The following is a 27857-nucleotide window of genomic DNA, read 5'->3' as shown; positions in this document are numbered from 1 at the left end:
CGCCGACCTGACGTTTGGTCAAAATCGATCAGTCAAAGCCAATTCTGGGGCAGTCTGTTCTCAGTTCTAAAGGCTGTTTGTTTAAACAACTCCTTCCCCCTCCAACAAGGGCATTCCAGTTCTGTGTCACGCATTTGTTTATTTGCTTGCATTTCAAAGGTAACAGCATAGACCCCTTTCAGGACCTATTCTCCACAGTGATTTATCGTAACTTTTATAATAAATCGGACTTTGAACGATAGATCTGTTATTTAAGGAGCTGATTGAAGTTCTCTAACTTGCTGCTTCTTGGAATAACTTATTTTTCAAGTGAAGCTTTTAGTTAAAGATTTAAAGCAGTGGCAGGCGCGATGGTTCAGTTGGCTAATCCTCATTTGGCTGCTCCTCCTCCCATCCAGCTCTCTGGTAATGCGCTGAGACAGCACTTGCAGGATGGTCTGCACAGATGTGGGAAACCCGGAAGAAGCAGTTGGATCCTTGCTACAAATAAGCCCAGCACTAGCATTGGGACCTTTTGGGGAGTAAAGCAGGGAACAGAGGATCCCTCTCTCTTTAACTCTGACTCTCAAGTAAAATACATTTTTTTAACGGTTATGATGCAGAGAAACCTGAAGTCTAGGGAAACATGTAGCATGAAAAACTATGCACAAATCTCAAGATATTTTTTGCACCAACATTCATCATTTTCCATGTATTTTTTGAAGTAGCATCATACAGGCCCAACTCTGTGTACCCAGTGGAATGACAAACTTGCTTATTGTAACTTTGAAAGGCAGAAACAGAGAATGAAGGTATGCATTTGTTTACACATGTCTGCTTCCACCCTTCGTAAGACAACAAAATGTTGTTTCAGCAACAGAGAAACTCTGACTCATCCGTAAGTTCAGTGACTGAGGCCCAAAATTCAGATGGCTCAGAACTCTGACTGTAAAATAGATATCGATGCTGTATTCAGAGACAGAGGGAAAGAGAAATGTAACTACTGCTTCTCCATCTGAAACCATTTCGAGCTGCCGAGCTTGGATGACGCTTTATCTAGAAGATTCTCGCACAGACAGGGACTGGATTGTGAGCCACCTGAGCAGATAATCCTAGGAGATAATCCAAAGCCTTTGGAGACTGTGTTTACTTCACAGTGAAGCAGTGCTGCCAGTGCCCCTGTTCTTAAGAAATCCTTTCAGATCATCTTGGGTATTGGAAAGCCTTCCCCCGGCCTGTCTGATCATTTAAGAAGAGTATTTGAACAGCATCTATAGGATCTATAGATGTATTTTGAAAATGTGATATGGAGACTGATGGTAGAGTTACAATGAACAATGATATGCAAGATTCAAAGCAACACAGTATTCAAAGCAATTTACACAAAGCAGGTATAGATGAGCACTAACCACTCCAGACAGAAAAAAATTCAGATTTAGATCTACTGCAACAGGTAAGACAGACCATATTTACATCAGCAGACCCTCTCCCACTTGCTAGACCCAAGGAGTCTGTTTGCAAGGGATGTTGCTAAATATTCCACCTCAAGTAGAATTGCCCAGAGCAAAACTGTTTTCTTAGGGAAAGTAAAGGAGACAGTGGAGGCTGGCATTGTAGCATAGCATGTTAACTGCTGCTTGAGACACTGGCATCCCACATGGGTGCTGGTTCAAGATCCTGCTTCTGATCTAGCTTCCTGCTAATGCAGCTGGCAAAGCAGCGGAGGAAGGTCCATGCTTGGACACCTGCCCACACGGGAAACCCAGAAGAAACTCTATTCTCCTGACTTCAGCCTGGCACAGTGAATCAGTGGATGCAATCTCTCTCACTCTCTCTCTCTCTCTCTCTCTCTCTCTCTCTCTCTCTCACTCCGTAATTCTGCCTTTCAAAAACAGAGCAAAAGGTTTTCCATTGCTGCTTCATTCAAGAAATAGTCCCAATGTCTGGGGCTGTGTCGGGCTAAAGCCTGGAGCCAGGAGCTTCCTCTGGTTCTCCCACATGGTTCCAAGCCCTTGGGCCACCTTCTATTGCTTTTTCAGGTGCATTAGCCAGAAGGTGGATTAGAAGTGGGGCAGGTGGGACTCAAACCGGTGTCCATCTGGGATACAAGTGCTGCAAGCATTGGCTTAACTTGCTACACCACAATCTCAGCCCCCAAAATAATCTTTTTTAAAAAATCAGGAGAAAGTATGGTTTTCTCCCCGTCCTTTTCTATTATAGCTGGGTAACAGCGATGTCAAGGCTGTGTAATGGGGGAACAGAATGATCCATCTTCCTCAGGCAGGCAATATACATGATCATGGTCAAGCTGATTTAGTGGGGCTGTGCCCGTTCCTTGTTTCTTGTGATCTGGCCCCCTCGGAGACAGTGTTGCAACAGAAACAAGCGCAGGCTGACAGTGCAGGTACAATTACTAATCTGCTACAGCCTTGGTTCCACTTCTCCCTCATTACTTGCAGGCTACATTTGCCCAATTGCTTTCTATGGTGCTTGCAAGACATTTCCTACCTCAGATCTTTGCACTTGCTCTCTTGCTGAACACTCAGATCTCCCTAATAACCAAGATGAACCTCCATCCTACCGTCCAAGTCAGTCTGGATCACATTACCTTGTCATTGCTTCTGCCTTATCACTATCTAAAATTCCTATTTATTTCACTAGAATACCAAGTCAAGAAGACTCTGGTTTTTAATTTTCATTTTTCAAAGATTTACTTATTTTTATTTGGAAGGCAAAGTATACAGAGAGCGAGAGAAGGAGAGAGGTCTTCCATCCACTGGTTCACTCCCCAAATGGCCACAGTGGCTAGAGCTGAATTGATCAGAATCCAGGAGTCAGGAACTTCTTCTGGGTCTCCCACTGGAGAGCAGGGCATCCTCCGCTGCTTTCCCAGGCCATATGGATTGCAAATGGAGCAGCCCAGACATGAGCTGGCAACCACATGGGATCCTGGCACCACAGGGAAGAGGATTAGCTTGTTGTGCCACCAAGCTGGCCCCAACACTTTGTATTTTTCTCAGTTGAAATCTTCCAGGATCTAATATGGGGTTATACATAGATTATGGCACCAATAAGTTCATGTTAATGTACTGCTTGATTCACTCTATATCAACAAAAACTAAATTTACAAAAATCATGCAGTCGGTTTACAATAAAATTCCTCATATTAGGGGAAAAGAGAGGGACTGATGTTGTGTGGCAGAAGGGCAAGCCTCTGCTTGAGGGGCCAGCATCCCATCAGATTCTAGTTCGAGTACTGGCTACTCTGCTTCTGCCCCAGCTCTCTGCTAATGCTCCCAGGAAACCAGCAGATGATGCCCAAATGGTTGGGCTCCTGCCACCTGTGCAGGAGACCTGTGTGCAGCTCCTGGCTCCTGGTTTCAGCCTGGTCCAGCTCTGGCCAATTGTGTGTCCCATTTGGAGAGTGAATCAGCAAATGGAAGGTTTTTTCTCTTTGTCTCTCCCTGTCTCTGTATCTCTGACTTACACAGTGAATTAATAAATCTTTAAAAAAAACTGAAAGATAAAAAGAAAGAAGGAAGGAAAAGTACAGAAGACAAAAAGAAAAAAGAACAAAAGAACTATCACTACCTTGGAAAGTTATCTAATGATGCTTTTTTGTCTCACTGATTCATTTAGGAGTGGTGTTCTTTACTGAAAAAAAATTATTTATTGGGCTAAATTTCAAGGCTATACAATTTTATTTAAACAAAATAAATACTGACGCATTTCTACATACACAGCATTTTTATTAAACATATATTGTGAGGGAAAGAATATCCTAAAGTGCCAAATTTCATGTTAATCAGTTTAGCAAATATAATGGTGAAAAATCAAAGGGGGCATGATTTAAATAATATCACAAAAGAGCAAGAATGTATCTTAATCATCATACAAGAAAACAATCATCAAAACCTAAAAGGGAAGGAAATCTCCAGAAGGATACATTTGAACTTTCCACCCATTGGTCATTTCATTTTAAAAAGATCCTATTCTAAACACTTGGAGAGTCTCACTCTTACCAACATGTATGTCTGAATCAATAGTAGAAGGGGGTTTAAGCCATTCACTCACATTGCGATAAAGTCACAGGCTTTTTGTTGCGTAGCAGTATTGCTCACTGGCACTAACAATGCAAGAGGGAGGAAACGGATAGCCAGCTTAAACTATGAACAGTAGAACTGGACCGCTGCTAAAACTCAAACACAGGTCTAACACAGTGTTAACCAAACGCTGCCAGTGTATAGGATGCTGTGAAAATGTTCTTTGTTGAGTATTTTTTACTTTCTCCTACAGATATTCAGTGAACATATTATAAATTATAGAGGGTTTGTTTCAGTACAGATGTAAACTAGCAATTATAGCATGAGACTAACAGGGTCATGTCAGCTTGCCTAAAGATGTTTTAACCAATGTTTGGCTACAGGTATTTGAAAAGAGTCTATTGAAAAACACATGTGTATTCAAAATGAGTATTTAAAAGAAATATTTATATACCATGTATCCACAAATTGAAAGGTGTCACACATTTCATGGGGGCAAAATAAATACTTAATGGTTTATACATACCATTTAGGGATACTTCAGAAAATCAGGTGCAAAATTATATATGGAATATATAACATCCTAACAACATATAGTACATAATGTATGTCATAGATAAAGCTGTCTTACCAGGCTAGAGAGTGGACGTTGGGGCTTAAGAATTAGTTGTCATATATGTAAAAAGCTTAATGTTAACGAACAGTACTTGTCCCTTTAAAGTTTTAGGCAATATAGAAAATACAGAAAGTTAAGGTTCACTTTACATAGTTAGAAGAAGAAACTGGAAGGATTAAACTGGATTGTGAGTAGATACATTCAACATCAAAATTAAATATCACACCAAAAAAAAAAATCAAAACACATTTCACAGCAGAACCTACAGAAACTTCTGTATTGTTCTTTTTTGAACCATGAAAAGTAATGAATCAGTCTTGTTTAAATGAGACTTTCCAGAAACAGATGATTTCAATCATGAAATATCATTTGTGGTGAACATACTCTATGATCAATCTTGATTGGTAAAATAATTACTTTATCCAAAAAGGCTGACTAATTATAACTACTATGAACAGGACAATGGATTCATTAATGAGTCTATAACTATTTCAGACATACAAATAATCTCTGATTTTATGCCCACTACATTCCAGAATTCTGTAAACTGTGAGGCATTCAATACATTTAATGTGGCAGAAAATCATATCTTTTGTTTCATTATTTTATTCTGTTCAGTCCTCTTCCCATTAAGCACGCGAACACCGTCATAACCATCTTTGGTTTTACTTCTACGAGGTCATCAGGTAATGCGTATATCCGGGCACCAATCTTGCGGGCAACTGAGATGGCATATCTTGAAAAGATAAAAAAAAAAATCTTGGTAATTGTCATCTACTGTGTTCCCATTTAGTATTTATAAATGAAATACTTAGATAAGATTAACTTCACCCAAAGGTTATGTCTGCAAATTTACATCCTATTCCTCATATAAGCTGGACATAGAAGTATAAATTTTAAATTATACTTTTAAAGCCCATGTGTGTTACAAGATAAACCATCAAGCCGTACTTAGCATTGTTCAGCTTGTCCTCATCAGACAGGTTTTCTCGTTTGATCATTTCTTGACGGACTGCATTGGGTGCAATGGCATCTATTAAGTCTAGTACAGGTAAACTTGTGCTAATGGATTTATCCTAGAAAATAAAGAAGAGGTGAACGCTCATAAATACCTTTCATTATCAGATTCCTCTGGTTATGGTTGTAAAATTGAGAATAACCTCTCTGCTTTTATTGCTCCTACTATTCAACTGTTCTACAACCAGCACACATGACATATCATTTAAAATCTGCTTTTCCTTCTATCTCTATACAAATTATAGTGTAGAGTTGTCACCGTACCTGAAGAAAGTTTGTCAATATGACAGTCGCTAAGTGTGCTAACTATTGTATCCATTCTGTAAAAACTAAGCAACTTTTGAAAGGGAATAGGAGATCAATTTTACATATTTTAGTAATATTTCTTAGACCTTTAATTCCTAACTTGCACTTAATATTTTTTCAGGGAAAAAAAAAGGCAATAGTGAAAGGGAACTACTGTTTACAAATGCATTGTTACTTGACATGTTTTGGCTTACTTAAGTATCATTTTAACCCCCAAATCCTAACAATAAAGCTCAAATGAGCTAACACAACCAATTAAGTACAGAATCAGTATCTAAACAAAGACAATCTAATACCCAAAGGTTTTTGCATCTTGAAGCTACATGGCCAGCTAACAATGGATAACTAAAAGTTAATGGATACAACACTGCAGTCAGAACTCCGTACCTGAATTAGTTTTGCAACCTACCAATACTGGAATAATATTCCTCTCCTGATCTTTTTCCACCGGAATTATAACCACAGTACTTAGATTTTTCTCATTGCTTACTTCTTTTCCTATCCTAAGAGAATTTTAATTTTGCTTTGTATCTATACCTCTGTCACTTGGACATGGGCTTTAAAGAAAACATCTCATTCACAGCTCCAGGAGTGCAACTGAATTGTTCTAACCTCTACTCTCAATGGAGGCCAGGTGACAACTTTATCAATTATATATATATATATATATATATAATACATACTATATATATATATATAGTGTATATGTACATATATACATGTGTAGTGCCTAATAAAATAAACAATTTATCTCTCCCATAACATTTCATGGAAATAAGATATCTGGAAACTAAGTGTCTTAAAAAAAAACCTCTTTAGGAAAGCCATAATCAAAAACAGGCTTGGAACAGTAGTCCAAGTCTAATAGAATAATCTTATTATCAAATGATTTAATTTGGGTTTAATGTAAGCTACGGAAAGCTGACAAACTCTCTGCTTGGAAATGACGGAGAGAACGAAACGGTCATAACCAGCTGCTATCTGTATGTGATCCAGAGGAGAGCCAGACATTTCTTTTTAAGGATTTATTTTATTTTTATTGGAAAGGCAGATATACAGAGAGGAGGTGAGACAGAGAGGATGATCTTGCATCTGATGATTCACTCCCCAAGTGACTGCAATGGCCGTGCTGAGCCGATCCGAAGCCAGGAGCCTCTTCCGGGTTTCCACAAGGGTGTAGGGTCCCAAGACTTTGGGCCATTCTCCACTGCTTTCCCAGACCACAAGCAGGGAGCTGGATGGGAAGTGGAGCTGTCGGGATTAGAACCGGCGCCCATATGGGATCCCAGCATGTCCAAGGCGAGGACTTTAGCCACTAGGCCATCGTGCTGGGGCCAAAGGGAGCCAGATTAGGGTGAAACTGACATGTTAGATGGCAAAGAAGAGATGGGTAAAACCCCACGTTCTAAATGAAATTCAACCAATTGGCTCACCAATCCCAGAGTTTACTCTATATCTAGATCTCTGTCATTGTAATCAGTTCCTTTTTTTTTTTTTTTTTTTTTTTTTAGTCTGAAATATCTTAAATCAGGTTTCTGTTACTTGAAGTCCCAAGTACCTTTTCTAATCTGTAGAATATCAAAAGATTCTTGGGAATATTACTAAAGGTCAAAGCTTCTGGCACAATTCTTAACCAAATTTGGGTTCTTGGTAAATGTCTGATGAAACAATTTGAAGGTGACTAGGCCAGCCCTGGCGCAATGACCTGGTGGCCAAATCCTTACCATGCAACTGTCTGGATCCCATGTGGGTACCAGTTCATGTCCTGGCTGTTCCACTTTCAATTCAGCTTCCTACCTGTGGTCTACGAAAGCAGTGGAGTATGGCCCAACTCCTTGGGAACCTGCACCTGTGTGGGAAACCCAGAAGCTCCTGGCTCCTGGCTTTAGCTCAGCTCAGCTCCCACCACTGCAGCCACTTAGGAAGTGAACCAGCAGATGGAAGATCTTTCTCTCTGTATCTCCCTCTCTATGTATATCTGGCTTTCCAACAAAAGTAAATAAATCTTAAAAAAACAAAACAGTAAGGTCCCTTAATCTGGTACTGGTTATCTGGACTGGTTTGTTGGACATGAGAAAGGGAGGGTATTTTTTCCTTCTGCTTCTTATATGTTTCCTCAATCGTCTATAGAATACTTCCATACAAACTAACTTGTGTGCTTATTAAAAACTTAGCCCCACTTTTAATGAGTAGGATAATCTGAATAATACTGGCAATCTATTTTTAGTAAGCTTTCTAAGTGACTCTATACTATTATACTTTCTAAAATAAATATATCATCCTAGAATAAATAATTGCTCTGAGCTTACCTTTTACACATTTCTAAGATGATTCAAAAACAAATTGCTCAATAGTGTAATATTTTGGTTAATTTGTGTAGTATTTTAAATACGTCTTCATTTAGACTTGGAAAACAAAGATATTTTTTTCCTACCTATTTTCTTATAAATCACCCTGGGAAAAGTTCTTACCATGTGGTAATGAAAAGCTTAAGTTGCTGAATACAATTTCAGATTCCTCTCATCTTTCATCTCCTTTGATATGTAACTGTCAGTGAAAAACTTACAAAGGGGAAGGAGTTGCAATGAGAGCCGTTTACTGTATAAATGCGTTTATATCACTTGTTCTTTCCATTTTCTTAATAAGCTGATTTTAATAATGATTGCTTAATAAATGATTTAAGCAAAAATAAGTTATTAAGAATCTTAAAAGGAGCCTACCTTGAGTTTAATTAACCTCGTTTGCAATATACTTCAAAAAGTTTATAAAAATGAAATTAAGAAATACACTTTTGAAATTGTTGAGATCCATACAGTTTTTTTTTTTCATAATACACATCTGCATAAACTTTTTGGAGGCGATACCAGTTACTTAATAAACTCCATTCCATTGCTCTCCCTTTTACTGTTTAAAAATAAACACAGTGATGTGGACATGAGCGCTCCCTACAAGATTCGGCAGGAGCTCGTCCATCTCCTGCCCCACTGGGATACACTCAATATGTTGGCAGCTCCAACACCTGAGCATGCCAAATTACTGAGCCCTTCATAGGTGTGCACGGGTTTACATTTGTTAACTAAGTCTGACAACAAACCCAGAAGGTCGAAGTTATTAATATCTCCATTTCAGATCTGGAAAACCCAAAGCGCAGAGAAGTGGATTACTTGTTCAAGGTCAGCAGATGTCAAGTGTTGAGTCAGAAGTTCTGTCTCCTCAGCAGACACAGGCTCTGTCAGTGTAAACTGCTGAGATTTCTTTGGTGTAAAACAAACGTCCCTCTATGTGTTGCCATACACTCTTTAGCTGATTTACATACAGAATACTTCAAGAAGCTTACGGAAAATGGAATTAAAAGAAGTTATTTTGGTACGGTTTTTAAAAAAATGATTAATTTCATTTTATTTGAAAGGCAGAGACACACAGCGAGGCAGGCAGATTGCACCCACTGATTTACTCCCCAGATGCTCTCAACAGCCAGGGCTGCAGCAGGCTGGAGCCGAGAACTCAGTCCTGGCCTCTCACGTGGGTGGTGGCTCGGGGTGAGTCACTCAGGGTGAGCAGGATCTGTGACTTACACCCAAACAGCCCCATCTGGGATGTCAGTGTTAAAATGCATCTTAATCACTACACCCAATGCCTGCCATTGGTGTGGAAATTTTTGAAATCTATGCGTAGTTTTGTTTCTTTGTTTTTTCATAATACCCATTATCTATAAACTTCATGGAATCTTCCTATTTGCTGATTGTTGATACCCCATAGAATGATTTCTATTTCCTTAATTTGCCTCCTTCCCTAAATATTGAGCTGTTTGTGGGCACTTCACAGTTGTAGTGACTAGCAAGGCACCTACACAGGGTAAACCTTGACTCTTTGGGGCATGAATAAGCAATAGATCATACAACTAATACATGATTGGACCAAGAGTCAAATCCAGGGCCATGTACTCCAAAGCCTGGCTTTTAATCCACTAGTAAATATACGTATATGTAAAATCTGACCTGCGTAAAAGGTGCGTGATAATGGACAAGTTATTTCACTTCTCTAACGCTTAATCTTTTGCTCATAGAGTCCCTGCGAGAATTAAACAATGTGCAGAGTGCTTTGCACAGAAGTGGAACTCAGTGAAGGGAACTGAGATGAGTGTTATGTGTTGGAATACCACCTCCCTATCTTCTTGGTGTGGGAAAATTGCTTTGCAACTAAAAAGGGTAAATTCATCTTTTCTAACATTTCCAATTATAGCACAGTCTTGATAATGATTGTTGAGACCGCCTCCAGACATGGTTGTGTTTTATAGCACTCATTGCCATGGACTGTCTTTAGAGATGTTCTTCTCAAGTAGCTCCTAGGCTCTTCTGTCCTACGTTGAACTGTACTCCCCCGACTGTCTTTTGTAAGCACTTTCCCTTACTGGGTTTAAGTAATCCCATTTTTTTTTCCTCTTTCAATCAACTCATGATCAAGTCTGTATTCCCTTTCACCAAATGCTGAAAATGACCCCAAATTCTGTAGGTTTAAAACTGACTTAATCATCTCTCCAGAAATCAGTTTCACCTCAAGACATCCCCATTTCTTTGAATGTTATTCTGCTTTCCAGTGATCCAGGGCCCAAATATCAGGATTCCTGGTTCTCCTTCATTCCAAAGTCCATTTCCATCTGATCTACAAATGAAACCATCTTCTACCCGCTCTTATCTGACCACTTAGTTGGAATAAATCAACTGAACTTCTTATTCATGAAAATCTTAACTGTATTAGTTACTCTAATTTTATCATTTGCTTTATAGTATACGTATATAAGTATAATAAGTATCATATAAGTACAGTAAGTATCAATAATAATAAGTATCAATAAGTATTAATTAACTTTTGTTTGTTTTAAATTTGTTGCCAAATATTTTATCATTGTATTTGGTTTAATTATATAATTACCTACTATTTTTATAAAGTAATATGCAAATGCATATCATTTCATTTTGCTAATATTAAACAGTAACTCCCAATTACAGATTTTTATAATATATACTCATTTTGCATATTTAATTTGTGTTTACGTCTAAAACACATGGAGAAACCATGAAATAAAAACCTTCCTAAAACTTCAATAAGCAATAATAAAAACACATGGTTTTAGTTCCTTCCAAGATGACAAAGGGGGAAAAAAAGCACTTTAACTAGTACCCATGTAATACCTTTGCCAACATCTACCTGTCTTGTTTTAAAAGCCATTTTTTTTAGCCTTCCTTGTTAGTAAAGATGAGAATATTGATTTTGTCAATTTTTCACACAATGACCATTCTTCCATTGTTGCTAAACATACAGAGCGTCAGCAAAGAGAGGGAAAAGATGGGTAGGTGTCTCTTACAACAGCCTAGTGATTCATCTGTTTGTACATTTTTATTTCACTAAAAAAAATATAAATTGCTACTTTTTCACATGTAATAAAATCACAGGCACAAGACTCACTGAATGAATGTGTACAAGCAGGCATGCTTATTCACAGTTGACAACCAGCGTGCATGCAAAAGCGAAACACAATGGAAATGCATGGAAAATTAGTGGGTATGTACATACAGATTATATTTTGAGTGCTTTATGAGTCATCCACAAATGCTCAGAAGTGCGTGTTAAGTGCATTATGAAGCCAGATGATAAGATATTTTTTTTCCTACCAGTTTTCTCAATTCCCACTTGAATCGGTTTGGCTGGCTCTGTTATGCCTTGGAAATGATGTCAATACAATTCTGAGACTGCTGCTAGGGAGCACAAAACATTATGGGTCCCACAGAAACAATCGTTTTTTTAATCTTTCTTTCTTGACTGTTGGATTGTTTTGGCTCTATTCTTACACTTTTAAGATTAGATCATTATAGTCCAATAATACTAACCTACATCTATTCTCAATAGGACAACTTAATTAAAAGTAAAGAAAACGATCAAACTGAATATTTCTATTTTACACATGCCAAGTAATTAATATGCCTAAGCTAATAAACTGTGTTTCTGAGATATAAAAGCAATGTAATTATGAACCAACACATTACTTCCTAAATTTACAAGAGACTTTAAAAAAATCTTGATTACCTTAAAACTGGAAATAGAAGTACTTTTGTTTGCATTTTTAAGAGTCTGATTGACCCATTTAATAATAACATCATCATTTACTTTCTCACCCTCTCCAAGATCTGACAGCACATTCAGTGTGTACCTGCAACAGAAAAAGTGCATAGCTCAGATGGAAAGAAATGAAAAATTTTTGCATCGTTTCTATTACTATTTAAATACTATTTTTAGAGTCTGCACTAATACATATTTCTAATTTTAGCCCGGTATTTGCATGTGATTACATTCAAACATTCTCTAATCAGAAATAAAAGCTACTACATAGCATTTTAGAAATCGAAACCAACTCTTTACAAACTGTCTTTAAAATGTAGGAATACAATTGATGCTATTGCTAGAGACAGACTCATTTTTAAAAATAAAACATAGTTTATAAGACACATACCTAACCCTTGTTCAATCTTTTAAAAATAGCATTTTGTTATTGTATATTTCTTTGTGTTCTTTCAGAGGTTGCTACAGGTTTAGTTGAAATATCTAGCAGAATAAAACTGACAGTGTTGCCATAAACCCATCAGCCGTTACCGTCTCATGAGCTGCCACACCAGCGCTAGAGTGAGGGTTGCATTGCCTTCATTTAGGTCTTGTCCAGCAATGCCAACCAAAGAGAACTTAGCCTTGTTCTTCCCGAGCTCCACTGCGTAGTTACAGTTTTCAATCTGTAAATAAGCAAGAGTTTTGTTTCAAAAACAGACTATGACACACACGCATCTCCTGAACGTGCAACCTTAATTCAGTCATATAATAACTCCAAATTTTTATGACAGCATTTTACTTTTTAATCCCCAGTGAACACATGGAATGAGAATGTCCATTTTATTGCTGATGATATCAAAGCATGGGGGGATTACTGTAAATAGAGGAACAATCAGTGGCAAGTTTGAAGATTCCCTCCTTGTCTCACGGTCCAGACTGCCCCAGATTACATGGCTTATCAGCAGCAAAAGCACAACTATAACCTACTTTTTCTGCATGCCATTCAGAGAGGTAATACTGCTTTGTCTAGATTTAAAATTAAAGGATAGAGAAAAAAGTAATTGTTTCATTCAGAATCTTAATTCTGATTCTGTGGCACAGTAGGCTGATCCTTTGCTTATGGCACCAGCAACCCACATAGGTGCCAGTTCCTGTCCTGATTGCTCCACTTCTGATCCAGCTTCCGGTTTGTGGTCTGTGAAATCAGCAGATGGCTCATGTCCTTGAGCCCCTACACCCACACGGGAGACCCAGAAGAAGCCCCAGGCTCCTGGCTTCAGATCAGCTCAGCCCTGGCTGTGGAGGTCATTTGGGGAGGGAACCAGCAGATGAAACATTCTCTCTTTGTCTGTCTCTTTCTCTCTGTGTGTGTCTCTACTTCTCTCTGTAACTCTGCCTTTCAAATAAAAAATAGATTTGTAAAAAATGAATTTTAATTTCATTTCCCATATTCTTTATCCAGATCATATTCATCTTCTGAAATTTAGCTTTTGGCCCATTTTCTTCAACAAAGGATTGATTTCAACCATATGAGCTGATAATAATCTAGCTCTCATTTGAACTCCTACTAATGTTTGTTTTGCACTGCTTACACACCATTTTCTGCTTTGTTTTAGCCTTTTATGTGTTTTCTTTTGACAAGCCTAGTGTTAGCATTCCTTATAAAGGACAAAAACTTTCATGCCTACAAATCTACACAATACTGTCCTTACTCTTAGCCCAGGAACCAGCACAGTGCCTTACTTCCAATGCATAAATAAGCACATCATTTGGCCATGGATCCCCTTTCCAGCAATAAAGGTGCAGTAAAGCTCTTCCACTAGTGAGTTTTTTTGGGTCTGCACTTCCCTTTTATATATATTCACACATACTACACATCTTAGTCTTTCTGCTACAGTGAAATTTTAATAGTATCACCAGTACTAGAAAAGGACTTACTAAATATTTATTTGGAATAATGGAAACCTACATTTAAGAAAAACAGTGTCACTGGTTTCATTAGTTTTGTTTCCCAAGTCAGTTTAGGCCCCATTATTGAACAATTCAACCTGAATACATAATACTTTTCTTTTTTTCCCCAAAAATAAGAGATTTCTAGAAGCTGCATTGTGACATAGCATGTAAAGCTGCTACCTGAGGCACTGGCCTCCCATATAGGCACCAATCTATCCTGGCTGCTCCACCTCTGATCCAGCTCCCCGCCAAAGACCTGAGGATAGCAGCCACATGTGTCCCAGGTACCTGGACACCTGCCACCCACTTGGGAGACCAGAACGAAGCTCCTGGCTCCTGGCCTTGGGTTGGCCCACCCCTGGCTGCAGTGGCCATCTGAGAGGAGAACCAGCAGAAGGAAGATCTCTTTCTCTTTGTACACTTCTTTCAAACATATAACCAATCAAAACAAACAAAAATATCCAATTATTTAAACAAATGGATATTATTCTTTTAAAAAGAGAATCTAAATCCCCGAAGTTTTGCTTATTGCAAACAAAAATGCAAGAATGCCTTGAACCTGATGTAAGATTTGCATGGTTCACATTAATAAGTACTTGATATTAATTCTTGTTCTTCTTTTTTAAATGCAAGAATATAAGAAACTGGTGTGGTGGCTCAACAGGCTATTCCTCCAGCCATGTTCATGTCCTTGCTGCTCCACTTCTTCTTTTTTTTATGATTTATTTGTTTTCATTGGAAAATCAGATATACAGAGAGGAAGATCTTCCATCCATTGATTCACTCCCCAAGTGGCTGCAATGACAGGAACTGTGCCAATCCAAAGCTAGGAGCCAGGAGCCTCCTCTGGGTTTCCCATGTGGATACAGGGTCCCAAGGCTTTGGGCCAACCTCAACTGCCCTCCCAGGCTACAAGCAGGGATCAGGATGAGAAATAGGACCGCTGGGAATAGAACCAGTGTCCATGTGGGATCCCAGCACGTGCAAGGTGATGACATTAGCTGCTAGGCTACCACATCGGGCCTAGCTGCTCCACTTCTGGTCCAGCTCCCTGCCTGTGGTCTGGGAAATCAGCAGAGAATAGCCCAAGGCCTTGGACCCCTGCACCCACGTGGAAGCTCTTGGTTTCAGATCAGTTCAGGCCCACTCTTGCAGCCATTTGGAAGATAAGCAATGGATGCAATATCTTCCTCTCTCTGTCTCTGTTTCTCCTTCTCTTTCAAATAAAAATAAATAAATCTTTTAAAAATTATTTTTGAAACAAATGTTTAAAAATTGCAAAAGCATAAATATCGCACAGCACGTTCTTTTTCCTAGTAGTCAAAATATGCCTAGTTACTGTAATTACATGCTTTATACATGTATAGCAAGTTCAAAAATGGCACGTACTCCTATTTACGAAAAATTGCACCAGCACATTGACTATGAAACACTGTAAACAAAGGAAAAGCCAGCATGTCTTCCAGATACCCACCTTCAGTGAAAACATTTTCTAGCAGACCTTCATAATAATTTTTGCCCCCCCCCCCAAAAAAAAAGTGTTTTAAGGAAAGACCAGCTGTTTGGTAGCATAGCCTAAATTCCTAAGGGAGATAAAATAGAGAATGGAATAAAAAGCTGCTGGTATAGAAAATAAGACTCTAAGATGACCAAAAAGAGAGTTAACCTGGGAACAGGTTATTGGCATTAAAGAAAGGATTTTTTCCCCAAAATTGGTTCCAAAATTGGCATATCACATCTAAGATCTGGAGAGGTAGAAAACCAGAGAAAGAAATAGAAGAAATGGGGTTCCTGAAGGTAAGCCATATTTTTAATAGTTCTTAAGCGCTAGAAATGGATGGATCTGTCCCATAAGGATATCAATAGGGACACAAAGAGCCAGGAACGGAGACTAGGAAATACCTAGAGCTGTCAGGCTTAAAGATGAAGAACCTTAAAAAGGCAGGAATGAACGCAAACAATATAAGAAAACCATGGCAGAGTGCACTCTGAGAGTGAGCTGAAGAAATGATTACCAAGCACTTCACATCCTTCGGAAAACAGTGAAGGTCGTTTAGACCATGAGAAGAGTTCCATAATAGGACATCGGAGTGCGAGAAGAAATACTAAAACACTAATGAAGCTGGATATTTAGTGGTACAGTTTTATGAATTTTACAAATGAAGCAAAGTGATGCCTGTTGGTGACTATCCAAAGTCTGTAAAATAATTCCTCATGATACTGTGTTAAGAATAAATCTACTTCATTTTTTAAACAACCTGAATTTATTTCAGGCATTATGTTTCATTCTATAAACAACTAGTATTGGCTGAAACATTCTGTATATGACTCATTTGTAATCTCTGTTTTGTAATCACTATTTTAAATTCCAGGTGGAGGGAATGGCATGATTGCTGTTTTTCTGTTACCTACTGCATCTGAAACTTTGAAGAAAAAAGGTCTAGATGGAATCAGGGAACCAAGTATGCTGAATTCTATTCCTATGAAAAGCATATGTACAGGTAAATCAAATGAAACAACAAGTGTGGACAACCCAATCACTGAAAATGCTGAAAATATGTATGTATATTTCTTATAATTATATTACTTTTATTTATTACTTTAAACTATTTATATGAAATGCAGATATACGGAGGAGGAGAAGAGAGAGAGAGTATGAGAGAGAGGTTCTTTCCACTGTTTCGTTCTCTAGGTGGTTGGAGATGCAAAAGCTGAAGCCAGGAGCCCAGAGCTCCATCCAGGTCTCTCAGGTACAGGGGCTCAAGGATGTGGGCCATCTTATTCTGCTTTCCCAGCTGCATCAGTAGGGAGCTGGATTGGAAACGGGATAGCTGGCACTCAAACTGGCATTCCAATATGGATGCTGGCATCACAGGTGGTAGCACAGCTCACTATTTCACAACACTGGCCCCCCTTTTAACTATTTTTAATATGATATATATCCTTTTAAATTTTTTTAAAGATTTATTTCTATCTAAAATAGCTACAGGAGAAAGAATTAACGAAAGAGAAAGAATTAATGAAAGAGAAAGAAGAAAAGAAGGGAGGGAGGAAGAGAATAAGGAAGCAAAGGAGGAAGGAAGGAAAGAAGGTAGGACACCATCCATTGATTGACTCCCCAGGTGGTTGCAATGTCCAGAGATGAGTCAATGGAAAGTCAGGAGCCAGGAGCTTCTTCTGGGTCCCCCATGTGGGTTCAGGAGGCCAAGGACTTGAACCCTCCCCTGCTGCTTTCCTAGGCCACAAGCAGAGAGCTTGATCAGAAGTGGAGCTGCCAGGACTCAAAGTAGTGACCACATTGGATGTCAGCAGTACAGGTGGAGGCCTAGCATGATGGAATGGGCCCCTAAAATCTTAAGGTTTTTAAAGTTAAAAAGTCTGTAGATAAATGTTCATTTTAGAATTATTGAGGAAGACTTGCAGTTCATTTTGAAAGCATATTTACATGTGTGTTTTAAACAAATTACATCCATATCACATATACATGCAATGTTGTAACCTACTCACTTCCATATCACTGTTACTAAAACGCTCTTTCTAATGGCACAATCTAACTTCATCTTATGGGTGTATCATACATAACTAACACTTTACTGAAAAAGATACTGAATAAAAAAATAATAAAAACTTGGAAGCAGAAGGGTAGATGGGATATGGGCAGGAGGGAGGTAGGATGGGAAATGAAATTTGTCCACTTTAAATATACATTTTTAAAGTGTTTGATGATCTATATGCAGTTTAATTCTACATTATATGTCAATCATTTCTTGTTGTCTTTCTCCCTCCACTAAGTACAAGCCTGGTGATGGAAGAGTTCTGTCTATTTTGTTCACTGACATATTCCTGGCACCTCACACAGACCGTGTAGCTGTTGAAATGAAAGACTGAATGATACAAATGAGATGTACTTGAGAGGGGGCAGAATCTCTATCCTGCACCTGCACTACGTGATTGCCGATGGGAGGCGAAGGCAGCTGTCCTGAAGGGACTCGAGACACCGCTCCTCAGCGTCTGTCTCTAGAGCTCAGACCTTGTGAATATCAGCAACACAACCCGGAAGACACAAGCTCTGCCTTCAGCAAAGCTAGAAGGCTGCATTCACAGAACTACAAGTCAGAAGCAGAATGACTGCCATTTCCTTGGTGGGGGAGGGAGAAAAAAGGAAAAAAACCTAAGTTTTCTTCTTTGCTCTATAAACTGCTAGGAGAAGTATTTTCACAGATAGCTTCCTGATTTTTCATCAAGACAGATATTAAAAAGTGAGATAATTTCATCAAATTATTTTTTTAAGGCTACTGATATGCACTACCAAACATATTGTAGGAAGTTTATAAAAACACTTATTTTGGGGCCTGAGTGGCAGCTGAATAGACCAATCCTCTGCCTGAAGCACTGGCATCCCATATGTACGCTGGTTCAAGTCCCTGTTAGGGAGCTGGACTGCGAAAGCAATAGAGGATAGCATAGAGATTTGGGCCCCTGCACACACATGGGAGAAGGAGCTCCTGGCTCCTGGTTTCAGATTGGTTGAATTTTGGCCATTGCAGCCATTTGGGGAGTGAACTGGCAGATGGAAGATGTTTATCTCTGTCTCTCCATCTCTATATAAACCTTCCTTTCAAATAAAAAAAAAAATAAATTTTAAAAGCCACACACACTTATCCCAAAATTGGATGCAATGCCAGAGTTTCTTTTACTTTGGAAAGTAAATCATCCTAGAACAAGATAAAATAAAAGTGCAAAGCCTAAATCTATGCGTCGTTCAGCAGAGTAAGCTTGGTGGAGGATGAGCAGTACTAAGGAAACAAGCATTTCTGCTTACATTCATCAAGCCGATATTCTCCCACCAATGTCATCCTATCACTTCCCTCCTCCAAAACATTCCATGGCTTCCTGTAGCTTGCAAAACACCAGGTCCTTTGGCCCCTGTCCAAATACTGTGCTCAGACTCACTGCCTAACTATAAAAACCCTTTAAACCCTATTTCATATTTTCCTAGAACTCTCCCTTTTCTTTATCTTCAGCCTCTCTTCCACTTTTTTTTTTTGTGACAAAATTTTATCCACTTCTAAAGATCTGGTTCAAATACAACCTCCTCAACAAAGCACGTTCATGCCATGTGCAGCCCGGGTTCTTGTCTTCCTTAAAACTCCTAATATTCACTGTTCTCGTGATGAACTCTATTGTTGCTTGCAAATACATCTGCTTGACATCCTTAGCAATTTCTTAGGACTAACTCCATGATTTGTATTTATTACTTTCATTATTATTCGTGATACAGTTTTATAAGTACGGGGATTCCTCAGTGTACCATGGTAATTAATAAACATCTGCTGAACAGACACACAAAAAGAATACCCAGTAACGATCTGACAAGTTACGGTGATTCTAAAGAGTGTACTAACAGTGTATCAAGTTCTACCACTTCAAGGAACAGGTACAGCAAGTGTCTGACTGGAGGATTTCTTTATCCTCCTAAATTTTACTGAGGCAAAATAACAAAACAATTGGGGTCAAACGGAGACAGACTAGACTGTCACCTAGTTCCTGGAAACTCTCAGGACCAAAGTAACATTACTGTTACAGTAGCATCCATAGCCATGGTGTCATTCACCTTCTTCATGTTCCCTCCAAGAGCAGGATAAGGAGGCCTGTTCACTTGGCTCCAGTTGACTGGCACTCGGATCATTTCATACAACTGGAAGATCACTAGAGCATCCGCCAGGTCACTAAGACAGGAGAGAGAAGCAGAGGGAGCAGGAGTAAATGTTTTTGCTGGTGGTGCTGCCCCAGGTTACAGCAGAGATGGCACGGTCTTCCAATTGCTTAAAAATGACAGGACACATCCTTTGATACAGAACTTCCATTCAAAGTTCCTCGTAAATATATACAAAGATAAAAGGAGGGCTTCAAAAAGTTTGTGGAAAACAGAATTAGGACATGTGAATTTTCCATGAACTTTTTGAAGCCCCCCCCCTCATGTACATATAAAAGAGATTTACAAGCTGCATTTATAAATCTGGAAACAACTTAAATCTTTGGCAGAAAGATGCTGCTGAGTAAACTCTCCATGCTATGAACTCCTGAGCTACCATTAGACATAAGGTAGATCTATACACACTGATATGAAAAGTTTTACAAGTTACCTCAAGTTGTAATAAGCAAGTAGCTGAATACTTCATATACTTTGGTCTAATCTACTTTTGAAAATATTAGTCTTTCTCCGGCATTGTGGCACAGCAAGTTAAGTTACTGCCTACAGTGCCAGCATCTAATGTGGGTGCTGATTCGCATCTAGGATGCTCCACTTTGGATACAAGTCCCTGCTAATGAGGCTGGGAAAGCAGAAGAAGAAAGCCAAATGCTTGGGCCTCTGTACCCCTGGAAGAGACCTGGAAGAAGTTCCTGGCTCCTGATTTCAATCTGGCCCATCACTGGCTGTTGTGGCCACTTGGGGAGTGAACTAGATGATGGCAGAGCTCCTTCTCTATGTTTTTCTCTCAAGCTCTCTCTCTAAATATCTCAAATAAACCAATCTTTTAAAAACATTAGGGTCTAATGTGTTCATATACTTATATGTATTCCCTAGCTCATAGCAAATACCTCGACACAGGAAAAAATCTAGCTTGAGAGGCATAAAAGGAGAACTCTAATGCTCATTTGGTTGTGTTATTTACATGTCTTCTGAAACTTATACAGTGAAAATGAATAGATTTGTATATTACTTAAGATATCATTAAGATTCATTTATTTGAAAGTCAAAGATAGAGAGAGGGAGACACAAAGAGAGAGAGAGAGAAAGAGACAGAGAGGTCTGCCATCCACTGCCTTCACTCCTCAAATGATTGTAAGAGCTAGGGCTGAGTCAGGCTGAAGCCAGGAAACAGGAGCTTCAAGTGGGTCTCCCCTGCAGGGGCAGGGGCCCAGGGATTAGGGCTATTTGATTTGCTTTATCATACACAAGCAGGGAGCTGGATGGAAAGTGGAGCAGCAGGGACATGAACCAACACCCAAATGGTTTCCCTGTTCCACCACAATACCAGCCACCTTAATGTATCATTAAAGGAAAAAACTTCAGAAATAATTACGGGAAAGTCACAGCTATTCAGTAGGTGGTTGTTTATGTTCAATAATAAAGGTTAAGAGGAAGGAATTTATGAACAAGTGGGAGTTCTCAAAGTAAGAATACTAGTCTACTTTGGGTTGAGAAAATTACATTCTCCTAAGAAGTTTAAAGTAAGTCTTTTCAGTTCTATATGATCAGGACATAAAGTAATAGCAATTGCTTTTCTAAATTGTTTGTTCTGAAAAATATTATGTGGCCTTTTTTATTTTTTATTCAATAGCTTATCCATTGAGTTATGTTTTGCTAAAGTTTATATTAAAGTCATAAAGCGTTGACACTGGCAGTGAAGGGGACAGGGCCCTGTGTTGACTGATGGAGGGGCGAAATCTATCATGAAAAGTAATGAAGACCTGATCAAGTTATATGTAAGCACATGCAGTGCTTTGCATAAAATAGTTGCTCTAGAATCTCATCGTTTTCATGACTATTTCTTTTTCATGCTACGAAAATTTATGCTTATTCCTATGTAGTGTGGTATTACTATTTGTGTCCTGCAAATAGGAAAACCAGGGTTTAGACAGGAGAAGCAGTCACAGAAAAGCCCTAGAACTAGTAGTTCTTAAAATCTTTTGGGTCTTCACCTGGTGCAATGGCCTAGTGTCTAAATCTTTGTCTTGCATCTGCCAGGATTCCATATGGGCACTGGTTCATGTCCTGGCTGTCCCACTTCCCTTCCAGCTCCCTACATATGGCCTAGGAAAGCAGTGGAGGATGGCCCAAAGCCTTGGGATCCTGCACCTGAGTGGGAGAAACAAAAGAAGCTCCTGGCTTCAGCTCAGCTCACCTCAACTCTGGCCATTGTGGCCACTTGGGGAATGAACCAATGAACGGAAGATCTTTCTCTGTGTATCTTGTCTCTCTGTACTTCTGCCTTTCCAATAAAAAATAAATAAATAAGTCTTTTTTAAAAATCCGTTGGGATTGGCATTAAGCCTGGGTAAGTCACTGCATGAGATGCTGGCATTCTAAATGGTTACCTGTTTGATTCTTGGCTGCTCTACTTCCAGTCTAGCTCCCTGCTAATGTGCTTAGGAAGGCAGTGGAGAATGGCTCATATGCTCTGTCTCTGTATCCTGGTTGGAGACCAGGATGTAGCCCCTGGCTCACAGCTTCCCTGGGAAGAAGCCCCTAGCTCACAGCTTCAGATCAACTCAGCCCTGGCTTTTGTTGCCATTTGGAGTATGAACCAGTGAGTGGAAGATCTCTTTCTTTCTCTCTCCCTATCTCTCTCTCGGTAATTCTGTGTTTCAAACAGACAGGTAAATCTTTAAATAAATATATTGCAGCAGGTCACAGTTGCAATTGCTTGGCCTCTGACCCCATGTTGGAGATCTGAATTGCATCACGGCTTTTGTTTTAAGCCAGATCTAGTCACAGCCATTGCAGATACTTATGTAAAGATTAGTTTTCACTGTCTATATCTGTTTCCATCTCTGTTTCTCTCTTTCAGATGATTTCTTTTTAAAATTAAGCGTTTCCATGCTCTTATCTTTTAAAATAATATTCTTCTTTAAAATCTACCACATCTCCAAGTTCTAGCACTCAGAAGCTGCATCACAGGTTAGCTAAAATTCTTGTGATTTGAGAAAATGTTTTCATGTCAACACGCATACAGTTTGCAACTTGAACAACTGGGCTCTGACAGTAAAGCTGGAATACGACAGAACTCTTACCTATACAAATGATTAATGTAGGGGTTCACCCCCAAGGAATTCATCCAGTTCCGAAAGGTCCTCTCTTCCTTGCTCTCTCCTGGAGTAGGATACAAATGCACGCTGATGATTCAGAACAAAAGGAGTCAGGAACCACTTTAAATCACGCAGCTATTGTTCCTTGGATACTACATTTTCTTTGGACAGGAAAAAAAAAGAAGCTCTTCCTTGCCAATGTCCCCTTTGTCTCATTCTCTTAGCCTTGCTTTAAATCCCTCCATCTAGATTCCTTTACTTGATGCCTATGAACTTTTGAGCCATGGTTTTCACAGTTCAGAAATGTAACTGAACAACTGATACAGTTACAAGCTATGATCGGATGGAACAAGCACTGATTTAACATTAATAAAACAAAAATTTTTCAGTAGTCAGGATATCAGGTGCATGTTAAACAGATCATGGAAAACTCTAATTTGTCCATGCAGGATTACTAAATTTGTACAGATGATGGCTTTTTGTAGGAAAGCTTCTGGACACACGTAACTACACTTTGGAATGCATGCCATCTAAAAGCAGTGGAAGATGTAACTATTTCACAGACTTTCTGAGTCATTTTAGATGGCCACTGTTGAAAATACATGAGTGGGGCTGCAGGGCTGTGGCACAGTAAATTAAGCTGCTGCTTGCAGTGCTTGCATCCTGTATAGGAACAGGTTCAAATCCTTATCCAGCTCCCTGTTAATGTGGCTGGGAGAGCAGCAGAGAATGGCCCGATTGCTAGGTCCCCTGCAGTCACAGGGAAGATCCAGAAAAAGCTCTTGACTGCAGCCCAACCTAGCTCTGTCCACTGCAGGCATTAGGAGAATGAATCAGCTGATAGGAAATCTCTCTGTGTCTCTGACTCTGCCTTTGAAATAAATAAAATAAATCTTAAAAAAAAAAGAAGGAAGAAAAAGAAAATATGTTTGGAACACTGACTCTACACAGAGTGCTGAGAGAAAGACACGTGTCTTCAGCACAAGTGACTTTGTCACCCCCTGCTTCCCTGAGTGGCTCCTTCAGAGCAGGGTTTACACGACGTATAAAGAAAACATGGCTCTTGGTAACCACAAGCAGGAAGGCCTGCCCCCCAACCCCCGCTGCCCAACTGCACCACAATGCCTGCCTTCTTATCCTGCCCAAATGCCAGCAGCACCGAGGGACAGCCAATAACAGCGTCATTTGTTCTTCAGCAAAGTGAGGGTACAACAGAATGCCAAGTCTCTCTGCTGTCACCAGTCTCCCCCCAGAGGAAGATTTACCCTTCTAGTCACTTCTAAGCCACAGGTAAATACTGGCCACTGGAGACTTGAGACTCCCAGAACAATCTGGCCTATCAATGTATCAGTTTGAGCTCCAGGGTCCATTCCTATACTTATTCCGCTCCAGTGCCACAGATGCTGTAAGCTGGCATCCCCAGAATAAGATGCAAAACCTTGCAGTGCTAAAGGATTCTGATCCTTGCACCAATGATTCAGGAAAAACTTTCCAACAGAGTTTCCTGGAGGTTTTGAAGTCATCATCTAACAGATTTCTCTGAGTCTGCTTTGATTGTTTCTGCAAAAATTATATAGCCATGCATTTCTTAGATTTTCCTCTGGTCGTTCATAAAAGGGAACAAATCCATCTGCTGTATTTGCTGCAACCACTCTATAATAACTAGTACACAGAATAACCTTTGTAAAAAAGCATTAACTTGATCTAATATCCCTAGAATCCCTGCCTACCTTGATTACTGAAATTATTACAAGGCACATATGAATTCACTGAACCATTCCTAACATGACGTATGCATTACTACTTCTGTATTACTACTACTACATATGTGTTTTTGGTGTAGTAATTAAAGAATTCTTTATGTTATTTCCTGCTATGAAAATCTAAACTATGCCTTAAGATTGCAAAGATTGACAGTGTCACAATGGTTTAATATATAACTAAGATCTCTAATTTCTGATGCTACAGTGACTATTTATAAGGGCACTACTAATATTGCATTCTGATAAACAGCAGAGGTTCATATTTCCTCCTGTTGTTCCCTATTAATTATGCAGTTATCATTTTAATCTTTAATACCTGGAAAGGCAAATTTATTTTATGTGAGCATTTATTTATCAGACACTATTTCAAGTTATCTTGGTAAATAAATGCTCAAAGCTAGAAGCACTATGCATTTGTGCAAGAGCTATGAGAAAGCATTACAAAAACATATGTATTCCAGATTGGAAAATGCTATATGGATGGCAGAAAATGATACCCATTATAGACATAACAACTTAATCTCCGGTATGTAAGACAGAACTACACAACATTCCTTTGCAGGGGCAAATTGACATCTGTGACTGACAAAAGCTTTAAGAAAAATAACAATTATATTAAACGCAGGTACCTAAGAGGAAAGAGAAGGAACTCCGATGTACTCAACATTCATCAAACGTGCTGTGTGATAGTAAGCTTTCCTCCTGGCCTGACCAGGAACAAGCACATACTGCACGTTTAAACACTTTTGTTCAGGACCACATTGAACTTGCTGAGCACTCTCCAAAATGTTTCATTAGCCCTGCTATACAAGTGAGTAAACCAACACTCATAGTTTACTCACATAGTAAATGGTAGAACTATGATTTGAACAGTCTTTTTCATTCTGTGGCCTGTGTGTTTCCTTTCATCAAAAATTAATTCTGAAAAGGCTTTTCTAAATGAAGCTCATTATTTGGCTCAACTGGATATAAAGGCTTATTACAGAACTGAACTTTTTTTAAAAAAAATTCTCTAGAGAGAAAAATCTCTGCCAGAGAGGGCATGCTAATCCATGGATTTGGGATGTGATAGAGCCAAGCTTCAAATTTCATCAAAATTCACAGAAGTGCACATTTATGCGGGAAAATATTCTGACAGCCAAAGTCAAATACATTTTTGTCAGATATATCAGGACATACATATGTTGTAAAAAATGATTGATAAATATTTCCCATAGGATCTTCTTAATAAAATATAGTAAATACTAATGGAAATATTTAGCAATCCTAGTCACACTGAAAAATTCCAAGAGCATGCTGAATACTAGCAAAATAATTCAAACATGACAAATAGAAGAGCGAGTAAGCTGGAAAAGAGATCTAGCAAGGATTCAGTGACTATAAAAAGCAGATCGTTTTTAATATGCCACTCTAAACAATGCCTTCTATAGTAAGACATAAAAGGATTTTCAAACTTTCTAGACCGTCAGAAACTTAACAGTGACCTTTTAATTTAATTTTTAAGAAATCTATCTCTCACTCTAAATTTGTCTTGTTAAAAAAAAAAAGTCCCTATTTCGGTCTGTTTTTCCTTCCTTATATACATTTAGGCACAGATTCTAGTATTTATTTTGCTGTACCTCAGGAAGACTGAACTGAATTAACCATTCTTCCTCAATACATTTGTTAAGGCTGACCTTTCTTTCAGGAATTAGAAAACAAATTATGAAATGCCAAGGCCCTTCGAACTCTGGTGTGGCAGTGAAAGGGAAAAACATCATGACACTCATTTCTCATTCTGTCTCACTGCGGAGGAGGGAACGGGGGCTAAGTTGTATAGGAGAACGAACATCACAACATCAAGTTGTCCCCAAGAACAGCAGCCTCTACTTGAGGGCTGCCTCTTGCAAACAGGAGGAACTCGAGAGAAAATACTAGGACTGGCCTCTCTTTCTGACAGCTGCCATCATCAGTTTTATTGTTGGTCTCAATACCATCACGGTCGTAACTATGCGTGATATGAGAAGGACGGGGGTGGGTGGGAGGAAGAGAGACTGGGAAACAAGAGGTAAGGAGAAACAACTTGACATTGAAAGTGTCATCACTCTTATTATGACAATTCATATACTGTAACCTTCGATGTAATGTAAGAAAATGATACAAAATAATTTGTCGTGGAACCTAAATTGATCCTTTCAAAAACGACTTGTGAGAAAATTTAAATTGAATCTCAGGAGAGGGATTGAGGCTTTAACATCAAATCATGAAGCCCAGTTGTCAAAATTGATTTCTAATGTGTTTGCAACTATAACATCCCATCATTATAGAAGGCAAATAACATAATTTTTATAATTAAAGCCTTTCTCTTTAATTAAGCTTCATTTGTGCTTCTTGCTTGTTTTAATTCATTCTACAGGCATATTAAGACAGAGATAACACAGCATGAACAACGCAAAAAATAAATATTAATACAGGTCAAAAGAATAAATGGTAGTGATAAAAACATTCAGAATGAATATACGAATAGAGTAAAGAAAAGTACTAAGTACAGTACCTACATTAGGAGGGGTCAAATCTGCATTTCATGGAGCAAAACAGGAAAGTATTATATGTTATGAGACAGATAATGATAGCCCAACACACAAGCCAAGTATTGAATACTATAATTTTCATTTACATCAAAAATATTAAAAAGAGAACAATACTGGAGTCAAAGGAGAAAAAAGCTACAAATAACTATTTTTTCCAATAGATAAATTCATTGCCAATGTTGTCAATTATGTTGTTACAATTAAAAGAATATTTTAAATGTCTGATAGTTTTCAGTAAACTCTTCAGAGAAAAGGCAGCAAAATTTACCCCAATAGCTCCTTCACTTAAATCAACAACTATTTTCTGTAGTTTGAACTTTTTAATGGACACACATGCCTGTACAGCAAATTTCACCTCCTACCACAATCCTCTTCCTCCAACAGTGGAGTGCAGTCAATACAGAGGGTCTGGAAAGGCAGAAAGAACATACCTTCCAATAAGTTGATATCGATGTCGTTATTATCAGGCTTGTATAGACATGGATACGTATTAAACAGATTCGCTACAAAGGCCAAGTTAAGTTTCGGATTGCCTGAAACCACATCGGCAGGAGTAACAAACTGTCGACAGCCCAGTTTGTCAGCTTCTCGAAGCATGAATTCAGCACGCTTCAGGTCATTTTTCTCCTAAACAATGAAATAAAACCAGAATGGTCAAGTTTTTGATTGGCATATATATACATCTATTTTTAGTGAT

General features: G+C 38.7%; 1 protein-coding gene across 1 annotated transcript in view; it reads right to left on the bottom strand.

Moving 5' to 3' along the window:
- Positions 1-3715: 3715 nt before the first annotated feature.
- PLS1 (plastin 1) overlaps positions 3716-27857 on the bottom strand; it is a 45047-nt gene continuing 20905 nt past the window's right edge. Inside the window, exons 9-15 of the mRNA XM_040974905.1 lie at positions 27592-27787; positions 22813-22891; positions 19628-19742; positions 12610-12743; positions 12046-12169; positions 5590-5714; positions 3716-5374 (exon numbers count right to left, since the gene is read on the bottom strand). Coding sequence (XP_040830839.1) covers positions 5239-5374; positions 5590-5714; positions 12046-12169; positions 12610-12743; positions 19628-19742; positions 22813-22891; positions 27592-27787 — 909 coding nt within the window. The 3' untranslated portion in view covers positions 3716-5238. The remainder of the gene's footprint in view (positions 5375-5589; positions 5715-12045; positions 12170-12609; positions 12744-19627; positions 19743-22812; positions 22892-27591; positions 27788-27857) is intronic.

Source organism: Ochotona curzoniae, unplaced genomic scaffold, assembly GCF_017591425.1.
Source record: "Ochotona curzoniae isolate NIBS_2020 unplaced genomic scaffold, NIBS_Ocur_1.0 contig_2599, whole genome shotgun sequence".
Classification (NCBI taxonomy): Eukaryota; Metazoa; Chordata; class Mammalia; order Lagomorpha; family Ochotonidae; genus Ochotona; species Ochotona curzoniae.
Note: the sequence above shows the minus strand (reverse complement) of the source record. Positions and strands in the feature narration are given on the sequence as shown.